General features: G+C 36.2%; 2 protein-coding genes across 7 annotated transcripts in view; one reads left to right on the plus strand and one right to left on the minus strand.

Annotated features, from left to right (window-relative positions):
• Ten-a (Teneurin-a transmembrane protein) overlaps nucleotides 1-16,824 on the minus strand; it is a 466,667-nt gene that overhangs the window by 307,957 nt on the left and 141,886 nt on the right. For all 6 annotated transcript variants that reach the window (XM_083036192.1, XM_083036190.1, XM_083036191.1 and 3 more), the window contains one exon: nucleotides 14,302-14,547. In XM_083036192.1, coding sequence (XP_082892318.1) covers nucleotides 14,302-14,536 — 235 coding nt within the window. In that variant the 5' untranslated portion in view covers nucleotides 14,537-14,547. The remainder of the gene's footprint in view (nucleotides 1-14,301; nucleotides 14,548-16,824) is intronic.
• LOC145935111 (uncharacterized) overlaps nucleotides 1-16,824 on the plus strand; it is a 194,950-nt gene that overhangs the window by 38,171 nt on the left and 139,955 nt on the right. The gene's annotated exons all lie outside the window — the stretch shown is intronic.

The raw sequence follows: 16,824 nt of genomic DNA on the forward strand, positions 1-16,824 counted from the left end.
ACGTTGCAAGAATGCAACGGAAATTTGTGACAACTAGAAATAACGTTGATACAACGTTATTTCTAGTAACGTTGATTCTTTGAATATCATTTCAATATGCAATAACGTTGCAATTTTTCTTCTTATATTTTATATTCAAATATTTTTCAACGTAAATAAATATTCGTGTTGAACGTTAAATCTCTCCTTCGATTCACGATTATAATTTACACCTCCTTTGCCAAACACATTTCTGTACTTTCTATAGTATCAGCCGTTAGGAAAAGTGTACATGTGTAAAAATAAAAATAAGGGATGCGAGAGACGCGTTTTTCGAGCTGTCGCACGCACAAGGAACAATGGGATACCTACGTCGCGACTCATATCGAAAACCAATTTCCGAGACGTCAACGAAACGAAATCGGGCGCTAGAAGAGGGGGAGGAATTTGCCGACGTTTTTCTAGTAACAGCCAGAGGTTGGAGATCACTTTGAGCGCGGGAGAGTTTGGCAAGATCGAGGAGTGGCTGTACCTTCAACAGGTGCAAAGTGTCTCCGTTGAAAGGGCCACTCTGCCGACTGCTTCCATGCGCCTCTAACCATCTCGCTCCGCGCCTCTTCCTTCCGCTTCTTAAACTGCAAGCTCTTTGATAGAAAGCCTAAAGCGACCGGCATGCCTGTCGAGGGTGAGACGAGATATACCGTATATACAATTACGACGGCTTATAATAAGCCGATGCTCCGTTTGAGAAAGTAACGATGCTCGCTAATGAAGTAGGCATACTCGCCGCGCTTCTCATTCCGTTTACGACAGTGTGTTCCTTTATTGCGGAATATTTCGAGTTTTCTTCAATGCGAACAATTCGCTTCTTGCAGCGAGAGCACGACTCTGCGGTATATCGACACAATCGAGCTTCGTGATGACACACGATATAATAGAAATTGTCGTAATGATATTACTTATATCTCGGGCGTGTTTCGCATATCGATATATTGTACACATAACGTGTATGAGAGTTAAGGAATATCTACTCTCTCGCTTCACCATCTTTACAGAGTTAACTGGAATGTACATATATGCCAGATATTTAATTATTCAAGTATGAAAAGTATTACATTATAGGGAGAGGGGGGATTCTCGTGATTGTTATTAATGTTTGTATATGATTAAATGAAATTCCAGATAGTTTTATGATTTTCCTATGGAATTTTAATAACATCCATCGATCTCATAAAATGTATTCCTTTTTCTTTTTTATGAATATTATATAAATATGGTCAATATGCAAGCCGCAATGATTATTCTGACTGCTTATAAAACCGAAACTATATCGAAATATATAACAAAATAAAAACAAAAATAAAAAATTTATTAAATATTAAAGAATTATGTTATATTATGTATGAAGAAATACAGTGTAAAAGAAATTTAAAAAACATTTAGATTTGTCAAGAATAAAAAGATATAGCTATTATATATTTGCATATAATACAATACACAAATATACACATATGACATTTTTATCATACTAAAGATAGTCTTGATATGATCTTGCTATGGATATCAAATTGGTGAAAATTTTCATTTTCTCATAACCGCACGTATAGCGGAGTTAACGCGATAATATTTTATACAAAGATACCAAAATTTTATTATAATGAGTAATTTTGTCTGCCGTTTACTAGAGACGACTGACACATTTTGAAGCAATATACATAATTTTAACGCGGAATAAAATTTAATACGTCATTTCACATCCAAGCGATTTAAAGAATTAAACGGTCGGTCAGAAACACACAACTGCTGTCACTGTCAATGAAGCAGAAAAATAAATAGAGAAATCATCACATGGAATCCAAAGGATGTTTTAAAAATGTTGCCTATGCGATCAATTATACGAAAATATTTAAAAATTATGATATTTAATATAAGTAATTATTCGATCTTGCCTAATTATTTACGGCTAAATTATTCATTATCTTACATTACCTATTAAAAGTTTTGCGATTATAATTTGGAAAATATAGAAAATTATAGCAAGAAAAATATAAATTATAACGATAATATACGATACATTTCCACATTAAACAGTTCTATTCAGGCGAAGAGGAATAAGGGCGATGGTCGATTCTCTCTTTGTACGTCGTCAAAAAAGGAGGGTTTACATGTTACAAACGCTAGCAAAGGAAAAACTTTGTATTTGTCTGAGAGCTTCGGGCGATCGAGGAGCGTGGAGCGTACGCAATTTTTCGCCTTTGAACCTTCGACGAAAAGATACCGGCGATTATGTAAGCGCAACTGGAATCTGCGGTTGACACTCTATCAGCTTTTCTCCACGTGTTACATGCCTTTTCCGTTAACTTGTCTCACGCACTCTTTATTATAGGATACTTATTAACTAAACTTTTTGATTTTTCTTTTTCTTATTGAATAATAGCATCCAGCGTATGAATCAACATCATAAAAAAATTTAATTGATATATTATCAGTGGATATATTATAGATTTATTTTAGAGAAAGAAAATATATTCTAGCAAACAAGTGCGAAACAACTGATTTTGATACAGACGTATAAAAAAATGTGTTTTATAATTAGATCAAATTATGATGAGATATTCAGAATAAATCGAGTTATTCACGCAAGAACGAATGTACATTATTGATACGAAACTTTTTTGTCAATTGCTTGCAAAAAAATATCGTAAAGTTTAATATTGTCTGTTACGTATTTCTCATTCTGTGCTTATAGAAAACAGAGTCGTAGTCGACGACGAGGGTTCGAAGTTCAATGTTCGCGCTGCAGTATTCCCATCTACTTAATGTTTTGTTTTTCTCGTGCGACCGGCAACTACATTGAGTCCCCCTTCGGCAGTAATGAATAGTATCCGTTATATATTTTATGAACGGCATGAGAACTTTTCTCATCATCCTTGAAACTAGGAATTACATATCGATATCTTTTGTTATTGACGACGTTGGTGCGGAATAGCATACCATCGGTAGAGAATCCCCCTAGCTTCAAACTTTTCATCACGAGTTTTCCTCCGCATTTTCCTTTTTTTCTTAAATTTTTTTTCTCCGCCATTATTTCATAAAAAACAAAGTAGCCTGTTTTAACGTAAACAAGTACGCCAGTACTTGTTAGTAACGTAAAGGATTATAATAAACAAAGTGCAACGGTGTATCATGTTTAATAATAATAAACAAATATTTTTCAAGAATTATAGAAGCTACGTAAATAAATATTTGTTGAGGTTTTTCATCCGATATGCAACATTAGCAATGAATAGTTAAATATTTCTATATATTACAAATGTATTGCTGTGATATCATACCATATACTTAATACTCTTGTTAAAATGACAATTAATTAATTATAAATTGGTTATTCATATAAATTTAAATCAATGTAACATTGTGAAATCAGCGTCGAGATTAAAATAAAATGATGATGGTAATATTTTAATTGCCATGGATACAATGTTAAACTGTCGATTCGAGCAAACATATATATCTTCTACTGAAAATAAATCGACGCTATTTATATAGTGCATCCATTCAATATGCATTCATAATATTATACATGGTTTAAGTAATCGAAACATCATACGTAGAAATATGTATTTTTCCTGCAAACTCTTTTCTCATGCATTTTCAAAATTAACAGCTCAATTTAACCGATCAATCCGGCACGCGCACACACGCACAGAAATTAATACATTCAAGAATAATATTTTAAAAAATTACACATAGGTTTTATCGTTTTATTATAATTTATTCTCAAATACGAATAGAACAATAGAAAATGATTTCCTTCTTCTAATCTTAATAATAAATATTACGAATATCATTGAAAAAGCAAAATAATTTAATGCATGTGTAATGCAGTCCCACTTCGGATATGAAACAAGCTTTCTGGTTCTAGCAATGTGTTCAAGCGGGCAATGTGTCAAATAGATAATAGAAAATCTAAGCCTCGAGCGTTACGCTGCGGAAACGCCAAGCTTAAAACGTATTTCACCGGGTTATCGTTAGTGGCGAAACAACACGGCGCGATAGCGAGATGCGCATTGTTAAATAGTGACCGCGGTAAATTCATTACGATACCAAACTACTACTTTTTACTACAGAGTGTATCTGATACTTCGTTATGTAAAACTTGAAATTTTTCAGAAGCATATTTCAAGGAATTTATTAAGCTATTGTAACAATAGAGAATTATTCTGATACTTTAAAGCTGGAGACTATAACAATAATATTATTTTGCAATTTGAGAAAAAAGAAAAAAAATATTAAATTATATATAAAAGCACAAGATTTTATTCTGTTGAAGTACAAATTTAATATCGACTATTAATATTTTTAGTCTGAGATTTTCTATGGTTTAGATTTGAATTAATATTAATAATGAATGTTAGATAAGAATTACGTGGAAAAATATATATATGTGCGCGCGCGCGCGTGTGTGTGTGTGTGGAGAATACAAATTTAAATGCATTAAATCTTTAAATCTGATCAAAATTATCTCTTATCTAAATATATGATAAAATTTCCGATGTTGAAGCGACTTTATGTATATATTTGTGCATCATAGGCCACGCGTGCAGTGATATAAATTAAAAATATCTAATAATCTTTATAGGAACGGACGATGATGTACATACATCTATCTACTAATGTGCATTGAAATCTAATGCATGCTTTCTATATTTATATCAAAAATATAATTTCATTGTTATGGCACATTTTCTTTACGTCAAATAGATAAAGCTATAAACAGACAAGATTCTTTCAGTGATATTATTAGCCACAGCCACCGACACATCTTGGTTATCTCCACGCAAGACGTTAAAACCTTACGCCCGAAATTATGATCCACGAAGCGTGAATAATTCCGTCTGGCCACCATTCATTCCGTGGTCGGTGTAAATTATTGCAAGGAACGCATTAATTTCCTTTGCGAATAATTAACAACGTACCGGACAACGAAACCTTCGCGCAGCTCCTATGCTTTTGCAATGGTCAGTCCTTCCGTTGGTACCCTCATACTCCCTCCCGACTACTTCCCGCCATCCCCCCCCCATTCACCTCAACCTCTTGGTCGACAACTGAAATATTAATCATGACTTACACATGGTGTTCCGGGACTAGGGGTATTCTCCATCTGCATTATTAAGTGACCTCGCACACGAGTTACGCTAGGTAGGCTCAGCCCTTATTCCGCAAAACGAATATGGATGTGCGGTTCGCGTTGTTATTATTCCAATGTGAAGGTCTGTTGCAATATTTTGCCGATGTTCACCAAGCAGATCGCGTAATCGCGCGATGCGAAGCATACATTCTGCTAGCTGTGTATGAGACGCACAAATGTTGTATAATTCACTTTGATAAAAGTTGAATGAGATTGATTTACACGCGCGCTCGTGTGTGAGAAATCCCTTTGATAATATGAAAATTATGGTGTAAATTTTCAAAAAATTATGAAGAATACTTACCATTTGTGTCATAAAAATCTGATGTGCATGTAGTGCAATATATATTATTGATTTTTAATCTTCTTACAATCTCCATTAATTAAACATTTTACTGGCATATTTCTCGGTTTCGTTATGACTCGACAAATAGATTCAAAACGAAAGTAATAAGTAGCGACGTTCCAACTCGATCTCGCCGTCTCTTTTACGCGAAAATAAAATTGTTATTCTTGTATTCCCAAAGGTTCGCGTGGAAAAATGAAAGTTCATTAAAACCAGTATGGTTTATCGGCTTTTCGCTCGGATTTCTCGGGCCTCTGGAGTGTTCTCGTTCTAGGAAGCGATTTATATCTCTCTTTTTTCTTTTTCCCCAGTGCAACGATACCAACGAGATAGTGGCGCAGACATACTCGAGTATTTCGATATCGCGTAACGTTTGCTCGATACTCGCGAGTTATTCCGTTCCGAATCCATTTGGACGGCGGTAATGCACGTTAAACGTCGTAAAATTATCTCGATATAATTGTTCGCCTTAAATAACGACGATTGCGCTGGTAGTTGAGCGCCAGACGCCGGTATGTACCCCTTCAGAAATTAATTCAGTATTCGAAGGACTGCGTCGCGCGACATCAAAGCGAGTATAATAATAGGAGTGCTGCTTATAGGAGAGTGCGCCTGACGAGAGGAAGTATGCGACCGCAAAAGTAGATAACGGTGGTGGCTATAAGTAACGAATCGACTGGCGAGTAATAGAGGATGATGATGCGACGGACGATATCGGTCGATTTACAGATGGAAACAATTTGCTCGCACATATAGTACATCGTGTTGTTACAATTCGACATCTCGATTAATGCGTGTAGCAACTGCCTAGATGATCGCCGCGTTGATATCGATTTGCTATTCCAGCAACTACTAGAATGTGCTCGTTTATCATAATAGATCGATGTTAAGAGCGATATTAATTTAAATTGCGCGTTGTGTCAAATCTCCAGCATCAGTATTTTACTCCGATATAACGTAAACATCTATAATGGTATGAAAATGAAGTTTGCGCCGTGAATGTCATTCGCAAAATCTTGGTGCAGAGAGATAATCCAAAGTCAGTATATTAGTATGAAGCGACTCACACAACAGCTTTTCTAGAATTAAATCCGACCGCGCGCCACAACTAAGTTACACCTGCGCGTCATTTCGTGCGCCTCTACCTTCCTTGGATTCGATCCAGACGACAGAGGAGATGGCAAACTGCTAATAGGAGGGGAGTTTTAAATGCGCGTAACGTAATAACGCGTGCATTAGGCGACTACTATGGCGTCGGTGGCGTCTGCGGCGGCGACAACGATAGTAGACCCATTCTCCGTAAGGGGTAGTTTGCTTGACAACTCGATTATACGATACTGCAGGGCTGAGTGGCAAGTGGTGATATATGGTGCGCATATACACGCCAGGCTGCCTCTGAAGTCACTTAAAATAATGAGAAACCCGGTATCGGGTACCACGCTTGTTTTTTCCCCTCTTTTTCCTTTTTCTTTTCTTCATCGACGGCATTTGCCCGCGAGTATCGGATGCGACAAACAGAGTGACGGACCGGCGAAACTTTGTCGTCAGTCTTTCTGCGCGCGGATATAATCGACGATCGTTTAGATAATCAACAGAGTGACAGAAAAGGATGAGCGTTTTTGCACCGAACATACGACTAATATTTTATTTTTCTCCTATGATGATATCGGTCGTACAGTTAGTTACAATTTTATATTCGATGCGTATATAAGCAATTTTCAATATTGAGTGGTCATATTGCACTTCTCTCTCTCTCTCTCTCTTTCTCGCTCTGTCTCCTAACTCTGCGAATGCGCGGTCGATTTTCGGATGGACATTCAGATATTTGCATGGAGGATCCCGAAACGTAATAACGCGTTTCATTAAATCACATATATTGATCGTTAGTCAATATTAATTGCTTGCAGCGAGGTGCTTGACACTCTATCTCAATTTCTCTTGTAAGCGATAGCGCTAAATATTCGTTACACTATCAAATTGTATCGATAGTTGACAGTTGACAGTTATAGTTTGCTTTATAAATGTCATATAAATCACATGTGTAAATTTAATATCAAAATATAATTATGATTTTCTCAGAAAATACTCTTTCCTCCGATTATACTATTGTCCGATGAAAACATGATTGAACAATTATATATATGTGACAGCAATTTAATATAATGATTGTTAAAAGTTCAAGTTTGCAAGAAATAAAATATTGCTTTGATATATATATATGTGTGTGTGTGTGTGTGTGTATCCATATATATACATAAAACAAATAAATATATGTATATACGTATGTATAATATACATACATATATATTGAGATTATTCTAGTCTGTGAATAAAAAAAGACATGACTTGATTGCGCGGATAATAATAAATATAGGAAAACATCATTTTTAGTAGATCAAGGGACACGATTCCCTCGTTAGGGTAACTTTACCTCCAGCATGTTTATTTTGTCGATGAAAAGCCGCATCTACGTAAAAGGAGAGTGATATTTACGGCGGGGTCGCTCGTTGGTACGTAATCCTGAAACGAGCTCTATGATCAAGCACTACATAGGAGGAAAAGGAGTTGGTAAGAGGAGATACGTATCCAGTTCGTAATTTGTGTGTAGTTAGTAATTTGGTTGCTGCATCGAGAAGCAATGGTCCAATATTATAATTATCATTACTATGTAATTACTCGGTTTTTGTTTAATATACCGGATAATTATTGAAAAGCGCGATTTTTTACAGTTGGAAACCGACATATATTTCTACCGATAACTAACGATTCGTCGAGAAATTAAAACTCTTATTATTAGAAAACTAATGGTGATTTTTACAAACATAGTATATTTACTTACATGATGTTATAAATACATCATAAAAAATATATAAAAAGAAAAAATCACAAACATTTTTAACAATAAATGTAAAATTACACAATAAATAATGTGTAGTAACAAGTGTAAGATTATGCAATAAATAATAAAAATATATAACATTTTTATCATTTATTATATATAATTTTGCACATATTGTTTATATAATTTTATATATTTTTTTTTATATATTGAGTATATATGAAAATTTTTTATTTCTTGAATCCGTACTAGTCTGATCGAACGTTGACTTGTACTACTTTGGCTTCGTTCGCGGCATGTTATCTGCTGTCGATTGATATATTGACATTCATATTAATATTATTGCAATAATATTGAATAATTCAGTAGTATTGATTATTATTAAAGTTAATATTAAATATTTTAAATTAACATTTTTAAGCGTGATGTATCAATTAGTACGTTATGTGCTATAAAATTATATGCTTCGTATGACAACGGTGTTAAGAACGAGACAACAGGTACTGTTATTGTGTGATAGGGAGTTAGATAGTGGGGGAAGGGATTTGTAGGAAAATTTATTGGTAATATATACATGTACATATGTACCTGGCACAGCGTGGCGGACCATGTTGCGGTGGTGCCTGGTGCAGGGTATAGAACATTCAGTCAAGCACACAAGCCCGTGTCTTGGTACTTAAGGTCATGTAGGCCTATAAAGGTATAAACGTAAGGACATACCTCTTCAATCTTGATTCTATGTTGTGCGCGAATATTACCGAGGCTCTGATTATATAATGTTAACACTTTGCACACAGAATCAAGTTACATGCTATTTACGCATGCATAGTCGAACATAAGAATCGTAAATGAGAGTCAAATACACAAGTGACTTTAATTATATCGTGACACGTTTAGGAAACTTTAATAGCAAAAAACATTGATTATTTACAATCACATGTCTGAAAACGTGTAGGTAGACGTTATAAACAGAGATTCAAAACAATATAAATTTAATGATTTAAATTCTATATAGATATATTAAGATATAATCTGAAATAATCGATTCTATTTTCTGATTATAAATAAATGAGACAGCGATAGTTTTTATTGTGGAACGGTTTATGCATAGCTTTTCAAAAATATGATTCTGAATATTAATGTACACAAATGTATCTCAACAAACACTTGGTGATGTTTAATGCAAACTTAGTTTGTACACGAACGCGCGTCAGCGACTCTTCTCTCATACAACCGCCGGCAGCAAGTTCATCGACAAGATTTATTAGAATTTATCGGGATATTCCCGTTACGTTACGCAATTGGCGCGACAGGAATTCGATTCGCTGCATTTTAATGAACCATTTGTCGGCAATAGAGTGATTTAAATGGATTGACTGTCTGTAACGCAATTATTCAAGCGATCGCACGAAGAGAGAACCGCCTTCCCTCCCACCTTCCCCCCTCGTAATTTGACGTTCAAAGCGATTCCCAGACATGTGAATTTCGATCATGCGATCCGACATCTTTAAATTATTCATTCCTTCTGATAGCTACCAGCTCTGACGTTCGCTAGTGTGTTAGTTTCTGACGTGATGGAATAAGTGGAAACGGTAGACTGTTGCTTTCTTTCTTGGCGAAACTTTCGCATTATCTTCTAATGACTGTTGCTTTAACCTATTTTCCAGGCCCGCTACGGAAACTCCAGATATCTAATCCTGTACGTTAACGTCTCAGAGTTTCCAGCACACATACGCATTTGCGCGTGTGTCATGTGTGTATATATACATTTTATATATATATATATATATATATATATATATATATATGCCGTTACATTCGAGTAAGAATTCCATTATATAATCTTTGTTCGTAGCTAAAACTCCTAATGACATTTGTGCAAAGATAGCAACTCGGAGTAAATTAACAACACCAAGTCAATCCCGTTTTAATTCGTTTCTCATTTGAAATAAGGAAATATATGCTTCAAGGATTTTTAAATGCTCAAATGCTTATTATTATTAATCTATTTTGTCTAATATATCGATATACTATACTAAAATAATATTATTAAAATATTATTTTGAGACGTACGTATTGAGAAAATTATGAGTTTATCGAGACTCCGTTATACTCGAAAACTATAGTGATTTCGTTATATCTTCGTGAATTCCGAACTAATTTCTCTATCCGATATCTCGCGTATACCATACGATTACTTCGCGAAGCTGGAACTTCCATCTGACCATTAAAAATTTACCCATGGCTTAACCTCGTCTTCTGAAATCCTTGAGAATACATCGGAGCTAAGAGTCCGTGGTATGTAGTAACTTGAAAATGCTCGGAGGCCAGATGGAGAGCTCAAGCGTGGTTAGAAGATCTCGAGTCTTAGCTGGGAAAGCAGTCGGCTTTTAGTTCTCGCTACCGCTTCCATTAATACTAAGAACACGCTTTGCTACGATATCTTCGAGTTTATTTTATTCATTTCGGTCGTGACACTTTTTGTAACCAATCGTTACCCGGAAAAAAATCTAACGGGACGTGCGACTAGTAAATATTTGACCTAAATATAATTGAATGATGCGTTCCGCGTGATTGTAATAATCTCAAGATTTGCGCTGCATCGGTTGCATAAAATGATAACAGCGCGCACGCGCCGCTTTCGATCGATTACGCGATGTATCGATTCTAAAATTTATCGGGCTGGAAAAGTGACTCGAAATATAGAACAATAGACATATATGAATCAAATGTATCAATATCTCTCTTCATGTACTGAATAACGTATAAACAATATTTGATTAACGCGAATGAAACGGTTCGATAAACAGATAGGCGTGCACTCGCGCAATAATCCCGGAGACTGCTATTGTATTTATATATCTCGCCATACCAAATTACCAATTTATATAATCTCTGGGGGTGTAACGTGGCACCACGTATACGGTGTCATCGTATGTGAGATTTCTGCGCACATTGTCATTTCGATGGACAACATTTTCCGGAAGGTAGTAAAGCGTGATGTGTGAACCGTTGCTGGTAATGAGCTGGCAATATAATGTCTAAGCCGGCTTGGTCCAGCCTGGCTACCCTGGAGATAGGACCCCACGCCTGAACATCAATATATTGATGACTGTGCGGACGGAGATTAAGAGCTGCCATCTATATCGACGCTTGGGCCCTCTTGTAACGTGACACATCGGATGCCATTAATAAAGAGACGGTACTTTCGTTCGTGTCTGGCGGAAAGCTATAATAGGTATTTTGATCCTGGCTAAGAAGGCATGGGAAAGAGGAGAGATCTTTTTCCATTATATCATCGAGATGATAATGACGTATGTATATAATATATCCCTTAAAGAGTCGTAAAGAGGATGAAACGTGAATACGATTTGAAAAATATATATTAAAACTGTTTTAACTTTTTTTTGCGCAATTTACTGTGCGATTATGCGATTATGTATAGTGATTTTAATTATCGGACTGTTTCTATGGCAATTTATTATATCGACAATGAAGATCATAGATTAACGATTAAAATTTTAATATCTATTATGCCTCGAGCCATACATTCAACATTTTACGAATGAATCTCTCGATCGTTCATTAATTATAAAAAAAAACATTGTGGAGCGAAAGATGAATTAATAAACGATGATATTTTGAAATAACGTCCACGCGGTTAGCCTTCCTAAAACGGAAAACGTCGGAAAGCTGCATAATATCGATTCACGGTGAAGTGCGTATCAAATGGGTGGGCGAGAGGACAGCACGCGGAAACAGAATTGAACAAGCAGGAGAAGCTGCGGGCGAGTAAAGGCGAGTCGTTACGTTGTCGTTACATCGCCTCTTTCGATACATTTCGAGTGCGGTTACGTGACACTGTGCCGTGCCCACGAGTCGAGTGGTAGATGGATTCGAGGGAAGGGGGTCGGGTGAAGATAGGGCAGAGGAAATGGGAGAATAGGGATGAAAATGGGGTAGGACGAGACGACACGGGATCGGGGGCGAGGTGGACTCGACGCGGAGAGGCAGCGCGGTAATCGGCAGCAAGTGAATTGGAACAAATGCAGACAGACGTGAGGTGGACTGCTAGATATTCTCTCTTTCTCTTTTCCACTCTTTCATTCCTTTTCGCTTGATACCGCAACCAAGAAATGTAGTATAAATCGAAGTATCGGTATTAATTGAGTTCATCCCTTTATCGTCGAACGTACGCGCAACGTTCTCTATTTTGTTCGACCTCAAGACGAATCGATGAAACGTGGGAATTGACGAGCGGCGAGGGAAATGATGACGAAAGATATAGGGGAGCATTTAAGAGAAAACCATATGACAACTTATCCCGGCTTATTGCATTATTCTTCGGGGCCCAGTTCGTTGTATCATCGTTAGAGTGTTTATATTGTACGTTCGGAATATTTGTATAATCGAAATGGTACGAAAGAGCTAATTCGTTGCTTTGGATATTATAATGTGCGCGTGCATAGCAGTTATTGTTCGCGAGGCTTCATTTACTTTTCAAAGTGCTCGCTTATTATATTAGATATTATATTAGAAGGAGGTTACCGCGCGCGCGGCAATCTTGATTTTGGTCTTCGAACGTAATATCCGGCAGTGCTTGTAGACGACGCGAGGAAGTAAAACTAATTTCGTAAATCCTTTAATCTACGCGTTTGGTGGAAAGCCGAGGCGAGATTAAGGGAAGCGGTCTGAATGGGCAAGCTCCTGGGTGTTTGATGGAATATGATGAACGAGGTACGTAAAACTTGGTTATTGGTATACCGGATCAAATAGAGGCAAAAAAAGCAACTTTAATCTGACGCGCCGCAATTAAAACATTGACTAAAGTCACGCCATGCAATCGTACATAATAACGAGATAGTTGATAACGTTCCTTCATTGATTTTATACGTTGCATTTATTCGTGTACGAAATCCTTGTTAAAATATACAATTCCTTCATTAAGTTTAGAGATTTTCCTCGTTAATGCTCTTTTAAGTCGAGCTTCGAGAGATAATCTGATGAAATACAATTCAATTGAAAATACTTCAGAAAATACAGATTGTTACATCAATTGTACTATTTACAAGTATTTGACAAAATATCGAAATTGTTTTCGCATAACAAAATCAATTATGTTACTAAAGATGTACTGTTTCACGAATAATATTTACTTTTATATTAATATTAACATATAGTATATTTTTAGTTATTATGATTGAAATCTATTGAAATCAATATTTTGTGTTATATCTGTTATTAAACTAATTATATTTTAATTATATTTCATGAGTTTATATATGATGTTGAACATTAAATAAAAATATTTTCCAATATAGTAGAACAAGTGACTGGTTGTGTCAATATGTTAAAATTGCATCTCTCGATCGAAAAATCATTACATTGGGCAAATATCATAATATTACGTCGTCACGGGATTCGTTCATGAAAATAGGATCAACTGTCAATCAAAAATAGATATCAATAAAAAAAATCAACAATGGCAGAGTGATGGCAGAATCACGTTTTCGGTACAGATTCGAACGATTGCAAATATATACATATATTGTTTCGTTCGAACATAACAAACATAGGACTATGACAGATTTATAATATATAGCAAATATAAATGCAACTTGTATGAATATAACATGTCTATTTTCTTCGTCAGCATACTATTCGTCTCAGCACGTGTTATTTTATACTGAATGCAACATCAATTTAAAATTAACGCAGACTAAGGAAAGAAAATATGTTTCAACATATAAATAATGAAATTATATGAAAATATGTTTCAACATATAAATAATGAAATTATATGAAAATATGTTTCAACGTATAAATAATGAAATTATATAAACATTTATTTTTATTAATATGCGAGTGTAATGTGAAATTCTCTGTGCTAAGTTTGTTTATTTAAAAAAAATCAAGCTTGCGAAAGAATTAGACTTCGTTACTTACTGCCGTATGATTGCGCCAAAATGGAGGCAAAGACTTGACCGGGGCTACGTGCGCCTCTTGCAACAGACGAACTCGACACGGAGCCCACTGCGTGACGTGCGTTATCTTCATCATCGCTACTAGATTGAGCACTGGCTCCATAACCGCGCCGTTCTCTCCATTCCAGGGACCGTTGACGGCGCAGTCCACGGCCCCCATTTGCATGACCGCGGCCCAACGTACCCTCGCTGTCCATCACTACAGCATCTGCAACAAGTGATAACTTCAATGCGACAACGATCGAAGTACCAGCAAATATCAAGTGTTGCGAAAGAAAAAGCATTAACATTAAATAGACGCGCGTGTCCCTACAGATTTTATTATATATAAAGACGATTGCAACAGCTTTTTCTTTTTACAACTTGACATTTTTTTAGAAAAGAGATAATAAATCATACATTGATTTTTCCGAGGCAGGGCTGTAGTGGAAAATGCAAGAAAGACATATGAAACTTTTAATACAACTTTTCTTGGACGTCAAAGAATCTTAAGATTTTATATGAAGATTTTATATGAGAACGGCAGAGATGAATCGAATGCAACACGAAAATTGTTGCATAGAATAATAATGATGCTACTCCGTGAAGCGCCAATAGCACGTCAATGTCGAACAACAATGGCTCATTAGGCATTCACGGCCGTTGCTCGGAATCATTCAGGGACGAATGAAATCGAATTGTATATTCGACATTTGCTGATATTCAATGCAGATAATTCTGGCTTGGATGCTGACAGGTTTGTTTACGTCTGAGCCATAGAGCGCATTGATATGCACTGCCAGTTCTAATGTGTAAAGGAGATAATGATGTTTTTCTGGTTCTGATAGTGTTTTCAGTGTAGGAAATTATCTGCTAAGCGAAAGAGCAGAAGCGATAATATATTTCATATAAAAATATAAAATTGATTGCCAATTATTTACAGTAATTTTATTATTATTTTTAATTCACGATTTTTGATGTGATATAATTGGCAATGATTCATCGTTAATATTAATAAATGTTTTTATATCTGTTTAACGGAAGTTATAGCGATCTTAGATTTCCGCCGAATTTTCCCGTTGACCCTCTCCTTCGAATAGAGACCTCCATAGATCGATAAGATCTCGAATGTGTATGGTGGCAGATAATTGAGTGGTGGATGCCTCTCGAAATTCCCATGGAGACGTCCTCTTGCTTGCCGTTGCTCTCCCTTGATTGCAGGGGCCGTTGATTGATGCTCCGAGGGAGAATCAAACAGCGATGTCTTAAGATCACTCACTGTTCCTTGGACTATGAAATTTCAGTTTAGGATGATATTGGTATATATATTACAAATGGAATGGCCGTGTTACGTTTTCGGTCGCCTTTTCGATGAAGAATAGAATTAATGTTGATTCTTATTGTCGTTGTCATTCTCGAGAATGCAAAGCACATTGATCGTATTTTTACACGGTTAATAATACATAATAATTGTAGACTTTCGAACGTGATATAAATGTGAGTGTCTGGCAAAAACAATCTCATGAAGTGATCCCGTTTCAATAAAAGAAAATAAATACCGCCGTTTACCAATGCCTGTATCCGATAGAATTGGTCAGGGAATTTGTTCGGCAAATATTATATGAAAATTGAATGAGATTGAAGTAAATTAAATTCTGTATATATGGCAAACACACACAAAGTGCGCCAAATCGATTTGTAATACGAAGTATAATAACGATTGTAATACACACACATACACTTTATCATTCATATTTGATAAACAACGCTTTCGCGTACACGTTCTAAAAATGAATCGACCAGCATCGTAATACTTAAATACCATAAATGGAGGAAGCCATACTGTGGAATGACAAGCTTTATTCCACCGTAATCCCGAATCAGGGGGCTAAACGCGACGGTTCATAACCACGAGCAGCATATCGGCGTGAATTCCCAGAAATTTGCAACCGTGAAATTTATGGAGAGATATCCAACGTTGTCGGGCGTCGCGTTAATAAATCTCAATGCTTGGCAAAGCCGGGCGAGGGATAAGCCATCCTCTGGAAACGCGCCCTTATGCATCGTCAGGCAGCTCTCTCTCACAGCCACTTTTCTCACTTGCCTCAATAGCGACTAACAGGTCCCATCCTCTACACACAAGGACACTTTACAGTGTATGTTTTGTTTTGTCGGCCCTTCGCATCCTCCTTCGTTCGCGTAAGTGCGTCGAGAATGTGGGCGACTTGTCAAACCGTAAGTGATTCGGAAAACATCCGCGGTGCGAGACGAGTTAACGAAGAACCCGCAACCGCAGTCGAGTGCCTCTTTACGAGCAAAGCGAGAGGGACATTCTCCTGTCAGTCTTCATAATTTCACGTCATTGATCGATATTTTTCATAACGCTGATTCTTAACTAAGCGGCAATGAAACTATTTCGATGACGCGCGAAGAGTGGGTACTCCATATCATTCGTAAATTTGACATTCGCATCCTGTGATCATTCATATCTCTTTATTATTTTATA

Source organism: Prenolepis imparis, unplaced genomic scaffold, assembly GCF_030444845.1.
Source record: "Prenolepis imparis isolate NDT839.2.m4 unplaced genomic scaffold, iyPreImpa1.0 SCAF_4, whole genome shotgun sequence".
NCBI classification, from domain to species: domain Eukaryota; kingdom Metazoa; phylum Arthropoda; class Insecta; order Hymenoptera; family Formicidae; genus Prenolepis; species Prenolepis imparis.